Here is a 19,804-nt window from a genome sequence, read left to right on the forward strand (position 1 = left end):
CGTCTCCCAGTCTGACTTGGACCAGCATCTGTGGACCTTGGGTGGCTCGCTTTTCTGTAGTTATAGCACCTCTTAGACTCATCACGCTTGTTAAGGCTCCTCCACAGCCTTTGTGGTTCCTTCAAAATAAGTTTCAAAAGACTTCAGTGTTCATGCATCTTAAGGATTTTCTAACCTTTGGGTTTGATACCCGTGTTTACCCTCTAAATATTATTCCACATCAAAGGCAGATGAGATCCTCTTTGCAGGGCGTTAGCTCTCAGTCACCTTACCTGGACTATCAGTAGCAAGTCTGATCATCAGTCCTGGTGGTTTTTTCCATTTTGAAAAACTCTCACTCCATCTTCACTTAGGTTAAATGAACAGTGCAAAGATTTGGGGGTGAATAGCTTGCCTTTTAAGTTGCAGTGTTGCAGCCTTTACACTTGCCCCAGGGAGCAGTTGAGCCCTGGTGGGGTGGTGGGGTGGTCGGGTGGGGTATGGGGGTGTGCAGAGAGGTCTGTGGATGGCGATTTGTCTACACGTTTCACAGGCCCAGGACCTTCCTTGCAAACTCCTGAGTCCCGACTGGGTTGTTTCCAACAACCACGTTCCTTTCACCGTTCATCTTTGTCATGTCAGCAAGTTGTGCTGTTTATAAAGAGCCACATTGAAAGCTAGTTGCTCTTCCGGTCTGGTCTATTTAGCTATGTTTTAATATAGGGTTCGTTAGAAGACTTTGTGGCTCTTGTCGCTTTAGCCTCTTCCTCCCTGTAAAATGTGGAGAAGGAAATAGCAACCCACGCCGGTACTCTTGCCTGAAATCCCATGGATGGAGGAGCCTGGCAGGCTACAGTCCATAGGGTTGCAAAGAGACACATGCAGAGACAAAAGCCCAAGTTGCACCAGGAGAGGTGTGGCTCTTTGCGTCCTGTGAGTCGAGCAGGAGTTTCACACTGAGTCCCCACGAGGATGCTGTGTGGTGTAGCGACAGTGTCCTCACCTCTCTGAGTTCACGTGCAGCGCGAGGACCAGTCTCCTGGCTCTTCCACCACCTAGCCCTCATACACACCCCCGGGGAAGCCATTTATTCATCCTGCAGACTCGCATTGCACATCTGGTACGTTCAGACACTTGACACCAGAGGTTGCCCCTGCCGTCGGGGAGGAGGGGACAGGACGTGATGGTGTGGTGTGAGCAGAGCCAGGAGAGAGGGCGGCTGAGGTCCGTGTGCTGCTGGGGTGGGTGTCTGAACTGATCTGGGAGGGATGGGATGGGATCACGCCAGCCAGGAAGGCAGAGGGGACCACGACGCAGATGCTGCAACCCCTGTGTCAGACCACATCCAGGAACTGTGCTGGCTCGGCCACCTACCGCTCGGCCTGGGGGACAGGCTTGTGGTGAAAGGGGAGGCTGGAGAGGCCAGCGAGGTCCCGATGAACGTGGGCTTTGTACGTTACACTGAAAAGATTGAATTTTGCCCCAGTGGGGCCCAAATTGCCGCACGTTAAAACCACTGGGCAGCTCATAAAATTCCTGGTGCTCAGGGCACGTGCTATCCCAGTTACATCACCACGGGCGGGAGCAGCCATCCATGCTGTTTTGAAGATGCTTAGATGGTTCCAGTGTGCAGAAGGCTTGGGAACCACTCAAGGTTATAGTGGTAAACCAGTTTTTCTGGGGCCAGGAGGGAGAAGTTTGGGTTTGTTGCCTTTGCCCATTTTTGTAGTATAAACACTCCCATCATGGCTGATTTAAAGCCAACGGCTTAACCGTGGAGCTGGGACATACCGTGGCTTATGAGGATAAAGGCAAAGCCACCAGGTAGGAGGACTGCAAGGATCCAGACCAGAAGGGCTGGCATCTTTAACTAGGGGAGGGGCGGGGAGATGTTCAGAGACGCCCTTTGTGGCTCTGGGACCCTCTCAAGAGCTGGTGGAGACTCCGTGTCCACCCAGCCAGGCGCTTTTCTTCAGCCACTCCCTTAGGCTCAGCCTGGAGCGTTTAGGATCGCAGCTCTGGCTTTAGGGACCAGACGGGGCTGGTTGGCCACGCGTCCAGCTGTCTGGGGGAGGAGGGTGGGTGAAGGAGGGGGGGGAGACTAAAAAAAGCAGCGAGGTCAGTTCCTGTGTGCAGGGCCAGCAGTGGTTTCTTTCCAGCCCTGCCGGAAGCTGCTCCCTGCGGCTCTGACCCACAGTGGCCTCAGGACTAAGTAACATTGGCGAGGGGAGCTGCAGGTCAGTGTCCAAGCCAGGCAGGGGCAGAGGCAGGGCCCAGCGTGGGGAGGCAGGACATGAGGCCTCGGGCAGCCGGACTAAAGGCTTGTCCAGGTGACGGAGGAAGGGTGACTTTCCAGAGAGCATCACAGGCCCGCTTCTGCCCAAGGACCACGTCCTCAGATAGTCCGTCCCATCTGGGAGCCCACAGTGTCCCTGGCCCCTCATCCGTGATGTTACTTTCGATCGCCTGGGTAAGGTGTTCTTCAGTTTCTTTATTTAATATGTCTTACGTTTCAACCAAGAAGCGATTTACGGGAGACACTTTGTGACCATGCAAATATCCTGCTCCTCAACAAACTCCCTTTAAGATGTGTGGTCAATGGATGATTTTTGCCGAACAGTTTTTTCCTGGGATGGTTATAAGGTGATGATTTCCCATCACTCCCTCTGTGTTTATTGGTTGGTATTTGCTGTAAAAACCCTCCCTTCTATCCATCCCCACTAGCCATCCCGCCAGGCGGCCACCTCCCCATCCACCTGCCCGCATCCATCTATCCATCCACTCATCCAGCCAGCCAGCCAGCTCGCCTTTGTAGATGTTCCTGGATTCCTGTTCTATTCATCAGGTTATAATCCACTACTGTCCTTAACACTGTTCCACATCAGGTTGTCTTAGATTTGTCCAGCGACAGAGGCCCTCCACCAATAACTGCCTAGTTTCAAGTTTGCGTTTTAAGCTGCCAGTGTGAACTAAGTAGTTCTAGACAGTAAGGCAGATTCGTTTGCGGGTAGTTATGACAGCTCAGATTTGAGGGGCAGTCAAGGTGCCTGGCCTCGCAGACGAGTCTGGAGGCTGGTTTCTCTCTCCCGGTTGGCTGGGCTGCATCTCTGCCCCATGGAAAGGTTTGTGGATCCACCATGGGCCTCGTGGTCTGTTTTCTGTGGATGAGTCCAGCCGACGTGGTCCATGCGGCACTTAGGATGGGGCCAGAACAGAGCCAGACTTGGGTTCAGGGCCTGGCCGTCCTGAGCTACAGACGGACCACGGAGGGGCCGAGGGGCTGCTGCTCTGGCCTGGCTGGTGGTGGAGGGCGAATGGAAAGGCTATTGCGTCCTGGGCCAGAGGAATCACTAGCGTCGTCTCTCTTTGATTTAGGTTGGCTCCCATCATCTGAGACTCAGCAGAGGCCTGGAGGCCAGCGCCCCTGCCTTCGACAGGTAGGGTCGTCAAGTCCATCCTTCCTCCTATCAGACGGTGGGACTGGGGGCCAGGGAGTGGCCAGAAGGGGGAGACCCCAAATCTGTACTCTGAATCTGCCTTTCATTCTGGTTCTTTTTGCCAAAAGGCAGTTTACAAAATGGGATGTTTTCCTTGCTCTCAGGTTTCCCTGCAGGTTCATTAATAAATTGCTCAGGTAACACTTTGCAATCGTTTTATCCATTCTTTTGCAGTGACGCTCTTATCTATTTGTCCTAGTTAATAAGGGATCATCTAAATTATAGGGTATTTCTAAGCCAGTTTCCTTTTGTTTTTGAAGTAATGTATTCCGAGGCTTTACAAAGTCATGGTATAGAAAGGTATAAGGGAAAAGGCAGAAGTGCTCAACTCGCAATTCCCACTGTTAGTTTTTATGTGTCATTCTAGAAGAAATTCTGGTTCAATTCAGTTGCTCAGTCATGTCCAACTCTTTGTGACCCCATGGACAACAGCACACCAGGCTTCCCTGTCCGTCACCAACTCCTGAAACTTGCTCAAACTCGTGTCTGTTGAGACGGTGATGCCATCCAACCATCTCATCCTCTGTCATCCCCTTCTCAATTCTGGATCACACATAGTTAATTTTTTAAAACACAGATTGGATCATTGCGTGCTTCCTATTTTTCAGCTAGCTTAAGAAAAGCCATCACTAACCTGAACTCTTGGTAATTTGTACTTGAAAGTTATTAGCTTCTTAAAATATATGTTGTTTTTACTCTGAATGCTAATTTTAAAATGATCTTAATGGCTATAAGAATAATTTTCAAAGTAATTTTTTAAGTGTTCTAATCATGCTACCTGAAGCTTCATTTGGGCTTTAAATTGGCTTGCAGCCTTCTTCTTTATCTTAAAATTGATAACACCAGCCCACCTGTGTCCCCCAATTAGCATATTACTCCTCACCTGAGCAGGCCTTGCTCCAACTCCGCATGTCAGACCTCAGACCAGGACGCACCTTCTCTGGACAGGAGGAACCACAGAGCCCAGAGTAGCCAGGCCACGCATGTCCTGTTCTTCCAGCACCTGCCCCCCAGGGCCGCCTGTCTTCAGGGGCGGGGCGCAGCCTGCTGGCTTCTGCAAAGGCTTCCATCACCCAGATCTGATCCAGCCCTGCATCTTCCTGGGGGAGGGACTGCAGCAAGGCAGGGTTGCCAGGACCATGGCCCTGGGAGAATTCCTCCCCACGGAGACAGAAGCTCATCTGAAGATGAGCAGGCAGGCTTATCATCAGCCATCTGCAGAGCAACATAGACTGCCCACTTTCAAATCCTTGTTCTTCTCTGCGGTGTTGTCCCTCAGAGCTAGTAAGACAGGTTTTTTGTGTTGTTGTTTTTTTCCTGCTTGTGGGGCCAAAATGGTTCTTTTTTTTTTTTCAAAATGGTTCTTTTCTGATGATTAACTTTAAGATATTCCATTTATGAGAGAAATGTTATTGTAGACACTGGCAAAATGCAAAACTGTTTAAAGAAGAAAAGAATCTAAAAGCACATAAAATTCCACCACTTTTAACATTGTCCTGTGTTGTCTTCCAGTTTTTTTCTAGTTTCAGATGTAAAGATTGCATTACTAAATCAGTTTTACGTCTGTTTTTTGCATTATGTCTTTTCCCTATTTTTTTAAAAAGCTACATTTAGCTATTTCTAACATTAGTAAAATTATAGTTACTTTACAATAGCTGGTGGTAAGAATATTGGAGTCTCCCCCTACTATTTCAATATATGTGTAATAGTCTCTGATATGCAAAGAATTTTCCTAAAGATGGAAATTTTCTTATAACCTTCTTGCTGAGGTTAAACATCATGAAATGCAGCACTTAGATGAAAAGACTGGGCCCCGAGGTTGATGGCTTCCCTACCGGTTTTTCTAGATTTGAGGAAGTACCAGGTGAAATAGATTAACTTTGGAGATAAGCACATTGCATTTATGAGGCTCTGTTGATGAGAGGCAGGTTAGCAGTTCTGGATTTACGGGGGGTACCGTATAGAAGTCCGGCGTATCCTTGTCTTACCCCACGCGTGTTCAGAAATCTGATCTGCTGTTCCTCTCGGCCGCTGCCTTTCCTGGGGCCAGCTCATCCTGGACCGCTAGTGCCTAGCCGGGGCCCTTGAGGGCGGGGTCAATGTGTGCCCCAGGGGCGGGGCATCACGGACTGTCCTGCTCTGTTGCAGGCATATGGTGCTTCTGAAGGAGCAATACGGGAAGCAGGTGGTCGTGAACCTGCTGGGCAGCAGAGGTGGAGAGGAAGTGCTCAACAGGGCCTTCAAGGTAACTGGCTCCCCGCCCTGGGGCGAGGCAGGGAGAGGGGGTGGGGGGTACCCTGCTCAGGGTGGGCTTCCTTGGGGACTGGAGATAGCGGCCTGCTCTCCCATGTTTGGGGAGATTTTTTTTCCATCAGAGCTTCAGCATTAAGTGATCTGGGCTCCTGATGAATGAAGTTTAATTTTCGTGAAGCCATGGTTGGGTGAATCTGCTCAGAAGGAGAACAGAGCATCTCCTGGCTCCAGCTGCCTTTTCTCCCCACTGGGTCATTGAGGACTCAGCACGGCCGGGCCTTTCCCCATCTCTCTTGGACGAACATACACACGCGTACACGCATACATGCATGCACGTGTATGTTTGGGCTCCACCCTGTGCATCCCTGACCCCCTCGGGGAACTGGGGTCCCCTCCTCCCTTGGCGGGCGGGCCCAGCCACTGGCCCACACCTCCTGGCAAGTCCACACAAACACCCGCAGGACACTTGTGCCTAGGTAGCTCTTCAGAGCCCTTGCTGGGTTTAATGTGAGCAGCCTAACATAATTTCCTCCTGTGAACTTGGAGCCTTCGAGTCGTCATCCAGCCTTGTTTGGCCTGCCTCCCCGAAGCTGCTCACTGTCCCCAGCTCTCTGTGGACTCCCTGTGGCTTTTGGCACAGGTCCCCCCTCCCCGCCCCCCAGAAGATGCAGCGAGAAGCCCTGGATGGGGAGGGGGCCATGAGCAGAAGGCTCCACCCACCTCCTAGCATCTCTCCCTGTCCCCAGTGCCCCCTTGTGCATTCAGCCTTCTCTGGACCGAGTGGGCTGTGGGCTTACACAGTCCTTTCAGCCTGTGTCCCCTGCTGGATGGGAAAGGAAAAAACCCTGTGGTTGTTCAGAGCTCAGGGAAGCCCCTTATGGAGAGTGTGAAGTCAGCCCTCACTTCACAGGAAGCGTGTCCCCTGTGGTCCTGGCCCCTGGCCAGTGGAAGCTGAATCCACTGGGTGTGCCTTTCCCGCTGCTTGGGGAAGCCCCGTGCTTGAAGCAGACTTTCTGGTGGCCAGTTTCACTTGGCCAGACCTGCTTTTCCTGTTTGGTTTGTTGCTATGGGCAACAAGCTCGACAAGTATCTCCCCTCCCATCCATCTTGGCAGCAGTGTTGGCAGCTTATTTTAAGATAGAAGAAGGGGGAAAAAAAAAACCCTGAAGAATCTTTCCCCCTTTGTGCCTCGATTTTGGGGAGAAGGTGGTCTTAGCTGACCCTAGCAGCTGGTGGCCCCCTGGGCCAGAAAGGCAAATGACGACAGCAGACCTGGGACCCAGTGCAGGAGGCCAGGCTTCTGAGCAGGGAGGAGCTGAGAGGCAGACACTACCTGGAGAGCCTGGGTCACGGTCCCCACTGGAGTTACATCAAAGGAGTTCCCTCGGCAGCCTGTCGATTCCACCACGCTGAGGTCCGTGCACCAGCAGCTGGTCTGTGTCCCGTGGCTTTCAGGCCACAGGGGACAAGGCACTTCAGCTCATGAAGCCACCAAGCATGCCTGCTTTGGGTCAGCTGATGACCTCACAGCAAGACCTTCTTGATATCGATGGTTGTGTGTTGATTTGCATCTAACGTGTGGGGGACAGGCCCTCAGAGTCGTAGGGACCAGACCGCCCGAAGCCCTTCCAGCCCTTTAAGGACTAGACTCTGGCTGGGCACATGGTGGACAAGTCTGGTCACACGGGAGGGTGCCCTGGGATGGCAGCGCGTCATCCTTGGCCCCCAGGGCTGCCTGGTGAGAGCGCTGGGGTACCTGATGTGGAGGGCAGACCTTTGCCCGGCACCCACCTGCGTGCTTCCCCACCTCTGGCTCCACCATCAGTCCGGCTCATCTGTGGGATCCAAGCCTCGGGAGGCCCTGAGCCCCTGTCTCCTCCACCCTGGGGTTTCACTGGGCCAGACCTCCCCTCACCCCCAGATGGCCTGGAGGAACCTCCTGGAGGCTTGGCTTGTAGGGGTGGGACTGGTTACCAGGGCAATGGGAGCTGGATTATGAGCTCTGCAACCTGCTTCACTGCCCCAGGTCCTGGGGTGCCAGGCACTGCGGGCCCTGCAGAACGAAGCTGTCCTTCCCCGCGGGCGCCCTCCGGAGAGCCCTGTGGGAGGTGATGTCCCTGCTGGGCCCCGGGCTGCCCCGAGGAGGCACAGGGCAGAGTTGCAGAGCCACAGAGCCACATTCTGGCTGTCTTCCATCCGAGGTGGACCTCCGGCCCTTCTGCAGGCGAGACGTGCTTTGTGGTTTCGTCCTCGGGGTCATGTTCTGTGCTGCCCTTTCCGGGTCCGGGCTGGTAAACCACCTGGTCCCACCTAACCCTTCAGGCCGAGCCCCCGGGCCCTGCTGAGTGATGCGGTTAAGTGATCAGATGCCCTGCCACCCTCTCCCATCCCCTTTCAGAAGCTGCTCTGGGCTTCCTGCCACGCCGGCGACACGCCTATGATCAACTTTGACTTCCATCAGTTTGCCAAAGGCGGGAAGCTCGAGAAATTGGAGAACCTCCTGCGGCCCCACTTGAAGCTGCACTGGGATGACTTTGACGTGTTCACCAGGGGCGAGAATGTAAGTCCCCGGTGAGTCTCAGCCGTGTCCTGTCCTCCCGCTGGGTGGGCTGGCCAAGGGGCGGGCCTCTCCCGGGAACGCACCGCCCCCAACCTCGCTGCTCCTGCTTCCGCCGGTGGGCAGACCTGTGACGTGTACCGTCGGGGAGCCTCCACTGAGGTTTCCATGGGAAAGACAGAGCCGGGCAGGCAGCCTAGAATCCGCTTATCTGCGTCATGCCGGTGACTCCGGGCTGCAGGCGTGGGCTCTCGGTGGCGGTGGGCGACCAGGCAGGAGGTGAGGGGTCCTCTCTTGATGAGTTTCCTTGGGGGCCTGCAGCCCCACAGGCCACTGTGCCACAGCCACGGCTTCTTCCAGCACAACTTGTAACTCATATCCTTTGGTTTCCTAAGTTTCCAGAAAGGCACTTTGCGGATGAACTGTCTCGACTGCCTGGACCGAACCAACGCGGTGCAAAGCTTCATCGCCCTCGAGGTCTGTCTCTCGGGCCATCTGTGACCTGTCCTGGGCCGTCAAGGGGATGGGCTGGCCTCAGCACCCTTGTGGGCTCTTGTGGTCACCGTGGGGAGGGGACAGCCATGTGCCCGGCATCTAGAGAGGGGTCTCACCAAGTGGCCAGGTGGCTAGTGATGTGATGGGCCTTTCACACGCTCTTTGGAAGGCACCCGAGACACAGTGGTCCACAGATGACACCTGGAGAAAAGATAGGGTGTGGGGATTGTTGTGGACCTTTCCATGGATGAAGGCAGAGTAAGGCTGCCTGAAGGTGAGGCTGGGTTTGCACCCTGCTGCCCGGATGACCTCTTCTGGCTCCCTGCTGGGAGGAGGCGTGGGGTCAGTGATGCCCACCATCCAGCCTTGGCTGTCCTGCTTGCTGAGGGTCTCAGGGGAGGGCTGGGTGGTGTAGATGAAGTCGGATGGACCGTGGCAGGAAGCCCCATCCTCTGCTGCGAGGGGGGTGAGGGCACAGAGTCAGCCCCTCAATCACTGAGTAGGAATTCACAGCCGGATGGCGCCGTGGGCAGCTTCTGGGGGGGATGTCAGTGACCGCTGGCCCCTTTGCCTCTCCCAGGTCCTCCATCTACAGCTTGAGAGTCTCGGGCTGAACTCAAGGCCCATCGCTGACCGCTTCGTGGAGTCCTTCAAGGCCATGTGGTCTCTGAACGGGCACAGCCTGAGCAAGATGTTCACGGGCAGCCGGGCCCTGGAGGGGAAGGCCAAGGTAGGGCCAGGCCCCCGGGGGTGGTGGGCGGGCGGGCGGGTGCGGGCCCACGCAGGCCCACGCAGGCCCCTCTCACGGCTGTCTGTTTGTCTGTCTGTCGTCTGGCCGGTGGCAGGTGGGCAAGTTGAAGGACGGGGCCCGGTCCGTGTCTCGCACGATCCAGTCCAACTTCTTTGACGGGGTGAAGCAGGAGGCCATCAAGCTGCTGCTGGTCGGGGACGTCTACAGCGAGGAGTCTGCGGACAAAGGGAGGATGCTGCTGGACAACCCGGCCCTGCTGGGTGAGGGGCTCCCACTCGCCTGGAACTGGGGGGGTTGTACGCGTCTGGCTGCCCTGCCATCCGGAGGGCATGCGGCGGGTCCAGCCAGCCTGGCTACCCTCACATAATCCTAGATGACATGTGGCTGGCAGCCCCTGAGCAAGCGAGCTTCTGTGCTCAGAATCTGACCCTTGACCCCAGCTTGACCCATCTCACGTTCTGACCAGCTGATCTAAGCGGCCAGCTGCCGTGTTTTGTGTGAGATGCTCAGCCAGGTGCAGCTGCAAGCTGAGGCTGAGGAGAGGCTCAGGAGAACATAGTCATTTATCTCGCAAGTCCTGGAGATGCTGCGCGAGGCCACATAGAGAACCCCAGGGTGGTCAGGAGGCAGAAGGGCGCTTAAGCCGTGGTTGTTTTTGGGGTTTTCATAGGAAAAGCTGGGCAGGGTAGACAGTGTGGCACTAGCTGGCTGGAGTAACTCTGTGGCGCTTTGGGCTACAGTCATGGGCTCTACGTGGATGGTACCTGGTCCAGGGATGATGATGTTCAGTTGCTCAGTTGTGTCTGACTCTGCAGTCCCATGGACTGCAGCACACCAGGCTTCCCTATCCTTCATTATCTCCAAGTTTGCTCAGACTCATGTCCATTGAGTCTGTGATGCCATCCAACCACCTCATCCTCTGTTGCCCCCTTCTCCTCCTGCCCTCAGTCTTTCCCAGCATCAGGGTCTTTTCCAGTGAGTCAGCTCTTTGCATCAGGTAGCCTAAGTATTGGAGCTTCAGCTTCAGCATCAGTCCTTCCAATGAATATTCAGGGTGAATTTTCTTTAGGGTGGACTGGTTGGATCTCCTTCCTGGGAGGACATCGCCTCCAGGGAGTGGGGGCCGGAAAGAGGAGGCGCAGCTCAGGACTGGCTGTGTGCACGGAACAGGCTCTGGCTGAGTCTGAGAACTGGCTTAACCCCAGGAGGAGCGGTCCCTCCCCACCCTGAAGGTCGAGCTCCACAATATACAGAAGATAAAATTGTTTACATGGTACCAGCTGTCACTCTGGTTCCCAGGAGCCTGTTCTTCTGGACTCATGGAAGTACTCACGCTCCTTCTTTGTTAGTTTGGACTGTTTTCTAAACCGAGAGCCTGGGAGAGAGAGAGTGGGCTCCCCAGGAACTGATGTCTTTGAATGTTAACTTACTCCAGGGATCTTTCTCAGCTAGAAAGCGTTCTTGGTCCCATTGCCACATGTCATTTGTAGGGACTCTCCCCTGAGGGTAGCCTCCTGTTTCTGTTATGACCCGGGACCCTAGAAATCTTCCAGTAGGTAGGCTACCTTCCACGCTTAGGGACAGGACTGTCACGGTTCCCTCAGTAGCTAGAGGTTTCTTTCTTTCTTTCTTTTTTTTTCAATTAGTTATACTTGACATATTAGTTTCAGGTGTATAACATAATGATTTGCTATTTGTATGTGTTGCGAACTCAGTTCAGTTCAGTCGCTCAGTCGTGTCCGACTCCTTGCGACCCCATGAACTGCAGCACGCCAGGCCTCCATGTCCATCTCCAACTCCCAGAGTTTACCCAAACCCATGTCCATCGAGTCAGAGGTGCCATCCAACCATCTCATCCTCTGTCATCCCCTTCTCCTCCTGCCCTCAATCTTTCCCAGCATCAGGGTCTTTTCCAATGAGTCAGCTCTTCGCATCAGGTGGCCAAAGTATTGGAGTTTCATCTTCAACATCAGTCCTTCTAATGAACACCGAGGACTGATCTGCTTTAGGATGGACTGGTTGGATCTCCTTGCAGTCCAAGGCACTCTCAAGAGTCTTCTCCAACACCACAGTTCAAAAGCATCAATTCTTTGGCGCTCAGCTTTCTTTATAGTCCAACTCTCACATCCATAGAGGACTACTGGAAAAACCATAGCCTTGACTAGACGGACCTTTGTGGACAAAGTAATGTCTCTTCTTTTTAATATTCTGTCTAGGTTGGTCATCACGATGATAATCCTAGTTCACGTCCATCACCACAGATAGTTACAAAAGTTTTTTTTTTACTTGTGATGAGTATTTTTAAGATCTACTCTCAGCACGTTTCGAATGTATAATACACTGCTGTTAGCTACAATCATCGCTCTGTACATCACATCCCCAGGCTTCTTATTTTATAGCTAGAAGTTCGTACCTTTTGACCACCTTGATTCACTGCCCCTTACTTCCACCCCAGCCTCTGGCAACTGTTCTCTGCATCTGTGAGTTCATTTTTTCTTAAAGTTTGTATATGTCTGTAGGCACGTGTGTGGGGATGTGTTGAAGATTCCACATAAAAGTGAGTTGGGGGTTTCTTTAGTGGCTTCTTACCTCCTAGGGCTTCCCTGGTTGCACAGATGTAAAGAATCTGCTTGCAATGCAGGAGACCCGGGTTTCGATTCCTGGATCAAGAAGATCCTCTGGAGAAGGGCATGGCAACCCACTCCAGTATTCTTGCCTGGAGAATCCCACGGACAGAGCAGCCCAGTGGGCTGCAGTCCGTGGGGTCGCAAAGAGATGGACACGACTGAACGACTAACACTTTCACTCTCTCCTAGAGCAGGGGTCCCCAACCTCCGGGATCTAATGCCTAATGATATGAGGTGGGGCTAATCTAACAATAATAGAAATAAAGTGCACAATAAATGTAATGCACTTGAGTCATCCTGAAACCACTCCACCCCATTCCTGCCCTGGTCCATGGAAAAACTCTCTTCCACGAAAACTGGTCCCTGATGCCAAAAAGGTTGGGGACCACTTTCCTAGAGCCTGTAAAACATTATAGGGTTCATGGAAAAGGAGGGGAAACCTAGCAGTTTTCCTTATAAAGGTGTATAACTCTTGTCTTAGAAATTTTTAGAGTTTTTGAAAAATTAGTTTGCCCATGCTGAAAATGGCTTCACACCCCTTTTCAGCTTTTATTCCTCCATTACTGGGGAGATTCCTATTTGGCTTCTGATAGCCAAGGTGATGTTCGTGTCAACCCTGGAGACAAGGCCACCTCAGGACAAGTGGAAAGAAACTCTGGGTAGTACACTGCGTCTCATTTCATAGCAAAGTGTATGTGATGGAGATTTGGGTTAAGTGCCCGGTTTAAAAAATGGAATATATTTTGGCCATCTAGAGGATGGACTGGGTTCAGAGTAATGGTTTTTAAAAGGCTTGAGTCTGGGGTACAACAAACCGCTGCTGGTGCTTGGACTGGAAGGGGGAGAATGCAAAGGTGGGTGTCAGAGCCGTAGTTCTGTGCGGGAAGCTGCAGGGAGCCCGTTGATGAAATTCCCATGGAATCGTGGAGTGACCGCGGAGGATGCGCGTCCCTGTGACCTGACGTCACAGCCCGTGTAGCTCTGCTGGGGGAAGGGTGTGGAGGGGACCTTGCGGCAGAACGACCTCAGGGAGGTGCTCTGCTCATGGTGGGATTTAGCCTCATCCTCATAAGGCACGGCCACTGATCCCTGTGGATGGCCTCGGCATCCCTTTCCGGCAGCAGGCCTGGCTGGGTTTCTGGGGGTGCGGGGGAAATGCATGAGGATCAGGGTGCAGCCAGACATGCCCTTTCTGTGCCCCCCGATAGTGACTCCCAAGATTCTGAGAGCCATGTCGGAGCGCCAGTCGGAGTTCACGAATTTCAAGCCGGTGCGCGTGGCTGTGGGCACCTGGAATGTGAACGGCGGGAAGCAGTTCAAGAGTAACCTGCTGGGCACGGCCGAGCTGGCCGACTGGCTGCTGGATGCACCCTCGCTCTGCCGAGTCGCCGGACCCCCTGGTGAGTGTGGCCGGGTCAGGGTGACCAGTGTAGACCCCCCTCGCGGACCTCGCCCACAGGTGGGCAGTCGGGTACTTGGCCTTCTCGCTCCTCAGAACGTTTAGCAATCGCTGTGGTCTGACTTTCCAGAAGATGTCTGGCAAGTTACATACGTGGCACCTTTCCCTTTCCAAATGTTTGGAAGGGTTACCCAAGCGGTGAATCTCGCTTTTCTCTTCACATGTGGATTTTGCACTTTTTCGGTTTCGATAACTAGAGCCTTTGGGCTGTAATAAGTGAGTGAGATGCCAGGCTGGGCCCACGCCCTGACCCAGGACACACATCCCTGCATTTTCCCAGACCCCCCGTGTTGACACATGTCTGCTTGAGCAGTCACGAAGCAGTTGTGTCCCCTTTTAAGAATAAAATAATGGCGAGGTTGGACACCTCACCTTTTATCCTATGTCATGCAAGGTAATATTTAATGGCCTTAGAGGTCAGGATCCAAACGCATGCTTTTTCTCCAAGAGTCGGCCATTTATCTAGGCCTTTGACTTTTCTCCTGCTCATATGGGTTCTGGAAAGCCTCGTGGGCCGGTTCCCTGCCTGCTGTGTGCAGTGCTGGGGGCAGGTGGGGAGCTGCACTAATGTACCTTGAAGATGATCAGAGCCCAGAGCCCCGTTCCCACGGTCCGTGGCCTGTCTGCATGGGGCGGGGGGCAGGATACTGCAGGGACACGGCTCGGAGTCACAGGGATGGCTCGTTGAGAGGGATGTGGCAGGTGGCCCCAGGGTGTCTGTTTACCAAAGGCCCCCCATTAGAGGGAATGAAGAGCTGAACAAAGAGCTGATGAGAAGCCCCTCTGCTAGCTCTGCGGTCTGTAAACCAGCATTTCTCGGGCAGACTTCATCAGAACAGGTCCATCCCCTGACCCCCAGGACACCAGCCCCCTGGGAGAGGACCACAGTCGGACATTAACCCAGAGGGGCTGGCCCAGGGCTGTGAGAGTACTGAGGGCCACGCAGGCTTGTGCCAGTGCCCCCCACCCCCCGGGAGCTTCGGGCGTAGTGGGTGGTGGATGGGGGGCAGGCAGGTCTGCTGGCATGGAAGTTGTGAGTCCAGGAATTTTCCATGTGTCCTCTGACTTCACGACCACCCTTCAGGGTGACCGTTAAACCGTCCCTTTTGCAGAGCAAGCCACAGAGAGGTCAGCGATGTTCCTGGGATGCAGGCAGGGGAGGGCCGTGTGCACTGTGGGAGCTGGAGGGAGGTGGGCGTGTGTTCACCTGTGGCCGGGAGGGCTTTCCCAGGCCACAGGGCGCTGGCCCACACCGCCCCTGCGGGTCTGATTTCCTCTGTCTTCTGCTTGTTCTGCAGATGACAGCGGCAGCCCGGCTGACATATTTGCCGTGGGGTTCGAAGAGATGGTGGAGCTGAGTGCGGGGAACATCGTCAACGCCAGGTGGGCGGCCCGGCCTGGGGTGTAAGGTCCTGAGCCAGGGCGGCCGCTAACCTGCGACCCTTGGTGCTGCTGCCTGCGTTCCGATTGAGGGAATGGAAGGGTGGGGGAGGCTCCGTGCTTCGGGAGCTGCCGCTGCCTGGCCTGGAGCTTTGAGTCATCAGGCTGCCACTGCCTGCTGCGTGTCTGAGCCCCAAGGGCGTGGCTGGGCTGGGCGGGGACTGACTCACATTTCCTGGGGAAAGGTAAGAGAGGGCAAGGTGTAAGAAACCCCTAGAAAGGAAAGAAAACCACTGGATTAGCATTTGGTATGAACTCAGCTGGACTCTCTCGTTCCTAGTCCATTGTAAGGCACTTTCTGAACTAATAATAAAACCTGGTTCTTCGGAGGTCTAGTGGTAAAGAACCCACCTGCCAATGCAGGAGACCTAAGAAACTCTGATTTGATCCTTGGTCCAAGATGATTCCCCTGGAGGAGGAAATGGCAACCCACTCCAGTATATCCTTGCCTGGAGAATCCCACAGACAGAGGAGCCTGGCGGGCTACATATAGTCCGTGGGGTCACAAAGAGTCGGACAAGACTGAAGTGACTTAGCACGCACACGTGGAGGTCTTATGAGTAAGGCCCTGTGCTGGGTGGCAGGTGGCAGGGGTAGAGGGGATGTGCGGAACACAACCAGAGATACGCGGATAGTCCACTATAGGGATTGAGGCTCACAGGGCACCAATGCAGGGGTGCAAGTGCTACGACGTCAGTTTGGTAAAAAGGAACCAGCTCAGGGCTGGAGGAGTCTCCAGGTGGGAGATCCTGCGTCCAGCTAACTGAATAGCATCGTTGCTTTCTCTTCTCCAGTACCACCAACAGGAAGATGTGGGGTGAGCAGCTCCAGAAAGCCATCTCGCGCTCTCATCGGTACATTCTCTTGACTTCGGCACAGCTGGTGGGCGTCTGTCTTTACATCTTTGTGCGCCCGTACCACGTCCCCTTCGTCAGGTGAGAACATTTCATTTACGGACAGATGGGGGAACCCAGGGTTGTTTTATTCCGACTTCCTTCCCACCCCCACCCCACCCCCCCACTTCCTGCAGCAGGAATCAGGACCTGCCATTATTTTAGTCAAATGTAACACATCCCCCGGGGAAAAACCAGGCTGAATAGAATATTGTCTAGCGTTTATAAAGCCTCATGGGAACTTCTAGCTCAGGAAGCCAGACCCTTTTAGGAGGAGCGTTTCACCATCGCTGTCAGCCAGGCTCAGTTGGGCCCAGGGAAGGAGTTCCTTGCCACAGTGTTAGACAGGAAATCTCTGACCTAGGGCTGGGTAACTCATCAGGAAATGAGTTGTTGTCTCTTTTCAAAAGAATTCTACATTTCAAAAGATGTGTGGGCAGAAACTCACCCCATCCCTCAGTCTCCAAAGTGACAGCTTTGTGAATGTCGTAAGGGGAAAAGCCTTGGAACAGGATGTCTTTTAGGAAAGGGCGTGTGTGTGTGTGTGTGTGTGTGTGTGTGTGCATGCATGCATGCATGTGTGTTTTAAGGTGGGGAGAAACTCCCCTTCTCCCTCAGCTGTCTCATAGCCTTCCCTTGCTCCCTGGTCTCACTCATGTTGTTAGAATCCCCACCAGTCTTTCTCTTTGCCGATACCCGGCATTGAGCTGGCCTGACCCCTGAACCCAATAGGGTCACACTGGTTGTGCATCTCCTCGGAGGTCAAGGACCACAGACTGCCCAGGGCAGCACCTAGAGAGCAAAATGCTCTGTGTTCCTAATAATCTCTTCCGTGACCTTTGGGAAGCTTTATGGTTCGTGGTTGCTGTGACAGCCTGGCAGTGTCCACAGGGACTGGGTGAAGGTCGGTTACGGTTAGAGCAAGGCTGCGGCTGGGGTCGGGATCAGAGACAGAACACGAGGAAGGGATCCATGCCGAGGGGCTCCGGGTTTCCCAGGTGCCCGCTGAGGTCCCGACCCCGGTGTCCTTGGCCCCATGGCCCTCCAGCCTCGAGCTGGGTGAGCTCGCACCCTTGCTGGCAGGCTAGCCCCACACCTTGTCTGTCGGGCACCAGTCCCAGGGAGCAGGTGGAGGCTCCGTGGTCCTGTGGACCCACGCACTCACTTGCATGCATTGTAAGTCAGCATCTTAACACCAGCAGGCCACTGCTTGGAAGCCACCCCCCCCGCACCAGTCCAGCACAGATAACTGGACGGCTCCTGTTTCTTAAACATATGTTGATTATCTGAGGGGCCCTCCTGTACTTTGCAGAAAAGCTGTGTCGGAGGCTGTGGCTGCTTCTGCTGTAGCCGGGAGACCGGAAACAGGTGGTGGGGGAGGTGATTCAACTCCCAGGTGCTTCGTGGGGTGCTTGTGTGAGCAACCTCGGACGGAGCTGGGACCACAGAGAGGATGCCCCCGTCTGCCCCAGGGGCTGCCCCTGGGGCGAGGAAGGGTTGGGGTGACGTGGAGTGGACAGCAGCACACAGGTCCCCATGCAGCCTGGTCGCTGGAGATGGGAGCCTCTGAGCAGATGGTGTGGGGGGTTCTCAGAGCCCCCAGCCCCGTGCCGCCACCAGGTGGCTCGTCTCTGTAGCAGAACAGCGTCTGCTTTTCCTTCAGAGACACTGGGAACAGCCCCCCACCGCGTGTGCTGAAGGAGGAAACAGACAGAGCTGGGCTCCATCTTAGGCCAGACTGCGAACGTTAGGCTACACGTATGGTCACCCTTCCCAACGGACTCTGAACTTTGAGCCCGCTGTCTATAAGAATGGCATACCAATGGAAAACCAGACCCTCCAGATAAAAGAACCTCAGGACTTGTACTTGGACTTTCCGTTGCCTAAAAGAATATGCTAATTATCTCTGTAACAGAACAAAGTGGTAGATTCCATTATGTTTATTGGGATATGACCACAGGCCTATTGATAAATATCCACTGTTTATCTAGTCTTGTGACACCTGAATCATGGGTTAACTTTGATCGAACCTCTCTTTTACCTTGTCCCGACTAAGTTTCAAGGAATCTGGGGAGGTGGGTTTGAGCAAGTACACTTAGGGTATATAAGGTTTTCACAAAAACTGGTCGGGGTCCTTGGCTAAGAGGAGACTCTGCCTTGGGCCCGCCGGTGTAATAAACTGCCCTCCACTATCTGCATTGTCCTTCTGAGTGAGTTTGTTTCCCAGGACGCGGGGCTACAACAGTGCATTCTCTGTTCCAGGGATGTGGCGATTGACACGGTGAAGACGGGGATGGGAGGGAAGGCGGGGAACAAGGGCGCCGTGGCCATCCGCTTCCAGTTCCACAGCAGCAGCTTCTGCTTCGTCTGCTGCCACCTGACCGCCGGGCAGTCGCAAGTGAAGGAGCGGAATGAGGACTACAGGGAGATCACCCAGAAGCTGAGCTTCCCCATGGTGAGCAGGGCGGCGGGCCGTGGCTGGGTCCCTGCTCGGGTCAGCCCCGCCCGGTGCCCTGCGCTGCTGCAGGAGGGTGGGGCACACGGCTCTAGGAGCATCCCTGCCCTGGGGGGCTCAGCACTCCAGGTGGGGGAACCAGCCAGGGAAGCTGAGATAGAGGTGAGCGGGGCATCCAACCCAGGAGTGTTCGGCTCCCCCTGTATCTCTGTAACTTTCTGAACATGCTGACTCACCCTGCGTGTTCTTATTCTAATGCAACTTCGTGGAACTGGGAAGGAGAACCCGTGTGCCGTGCTCTGTCTTAAGCTGGTGAAGGATGTTTGAATCCAAACCCAGTGTACAATTTGGTTTTCCTGAGACTCACATGCATCTTCTTGCGGTGGTTTGGAAAAGACTGGTTTTGAAACCAGTCCGTTTCTTGACTCAGGAGCCCCCGGATCCTGGTCTGGTTTCTTGGTTGCCAATATCATGAGTCATGCCGCCCTCTAGTGGGGGTTCCGAAGTTTTCATTCTGTAGCGGGGGCATCTCTTCGAATTCAGATTTGAATGTTTTCCTCTCTGTGCAAAGATGATGGTCTCGCACACCTTCAGCCCCCTGCAGACACACCTGTTCCCCAGCAGTGAGGGTAGACTTCAGCCGTTCCTGCCACGGATTCTGTCTGAGACATGGCTGGGTCACAGAGCTCTTCCATGTGAGGCCAGATCCCTTAAAACTGATTACTGGCCTGCACTCAAGGCAAGAATTCCTTAGTTTTCATGAAGAAGAGCTATAATCCTTGTTGAAGCTTTTATTTCCTGGAATAAAAAGAAAGAAGTGAGTTGGGAAATTTGTCATTGTAGTTTTCCAGATTATGTAGGACTAATATTTTCTTTTTGTGCCCGTGTAACTTAAAAAAAAAGTAAAGTCCAACCCTTCTCACTTGAAGAGTGCTATTTTGAAATAGCAAACATGGGACACAGTTTCAATAGTTAAAGAGTTTATAATAGAGGTTTTTTTCAGTAGAAATATTGAGGGTACCCATACTCTATATCTGTTCTGTTCAGTAGAGTAACCACTAGCCACAAGTAGCTATTTAAATGTAAAATAGATAAAATAAAGCTAAAAGCCCTCAGTCACACTGGCTGCACTTCATGTGCATGGCCCCACGTGGCTGGGATTTGGACAGCTGAGGTTCAGACCCTTTCCATCACTACGGAGTGTTCTTTTAGGCAGGGCTGCTCTGCACGGTTCTTTTATTGGGCTGTGATAATTTCAGTCTTCTGTCCAGAATATTTTTGTGGGCTGAGGGGAGTGGAAGTACCACGCAGTGAAGTAGAACAACAGAAGCAGGTTTTGGAGCATGGCAGGTCTGAGTTCATATCTTGTCTGTATCGTGGACTAGTGGTGTAACCTTC

The 19,804-nt window shown here is 53.7% G+C and overlaps 1 protein-coding gene across 4 annotated transcripts in view; it reads left to right on the forward strand.

Annotated features, from left to right (window-relative positions):
• SYNJ2 (synaptojanin 2) overlaps nt 1–19,804 on the forward strand; it is a 108,025-nt gene that overhangs the window by 58,110 nt on the left and 30,111 nt on the right. For all 4 annotated transcript variants that reach the window (XM_043457025.1, XM_043457026.1, XM_043457023.1 and 1 more), the window contains exons 6-15: nt 3,355–3,416; nt 5,625–5,721; nt 8,128–8,300; nt 8,682–8,763; nt 9,362–9,511; nt 9,627–9,792; nt 13,368–13,559; nt 14,917–15,001; nt 15,853–15,993; nt 18,214–18,406. In XM_043457025.1, coding sequence (XP_043312960.1) covers nt 3,355–3,416; nt 5,625–5,721; nt 8,128–8,300; nt 8,682–8,763; nt 9,362–9,511; nt 9,627–9,792; nt 13,368–13,559; nt 14,917–15,001; nt 15,853–15,993; nt 18,214–18,406 — 1,341 coding nt within the window. The remainder of the gene's footprint in view (nt 1–3,354; nt 3,417–5,624; nt 5,722–8,127; nt 8,301–8,681; nt 8,764–9,361; nt 9,512–9,626; nt 9,793–13,367; nt 13,560–14,916; nt 15,002–15,852; nt 15,994–18,213; nt 18,407–19,804) is intronic.

The sequence above is a fragment of the Cervus canadensis genome, chromosome 33 (genome assembly GCF_019320065.1).
Source record: "Cervus canadensis isolate Bull #8, Minnesota chromosome 33, ASM1932006v1, whole genome shotgun sequence".
Classification (NCBI taxonomy): domain Eukaryota; kingdom Metazoa; phylum Chordata; class Mammalia; order Artiodactyla; family Cervidae; genus Cervus; species Cervus canadensis.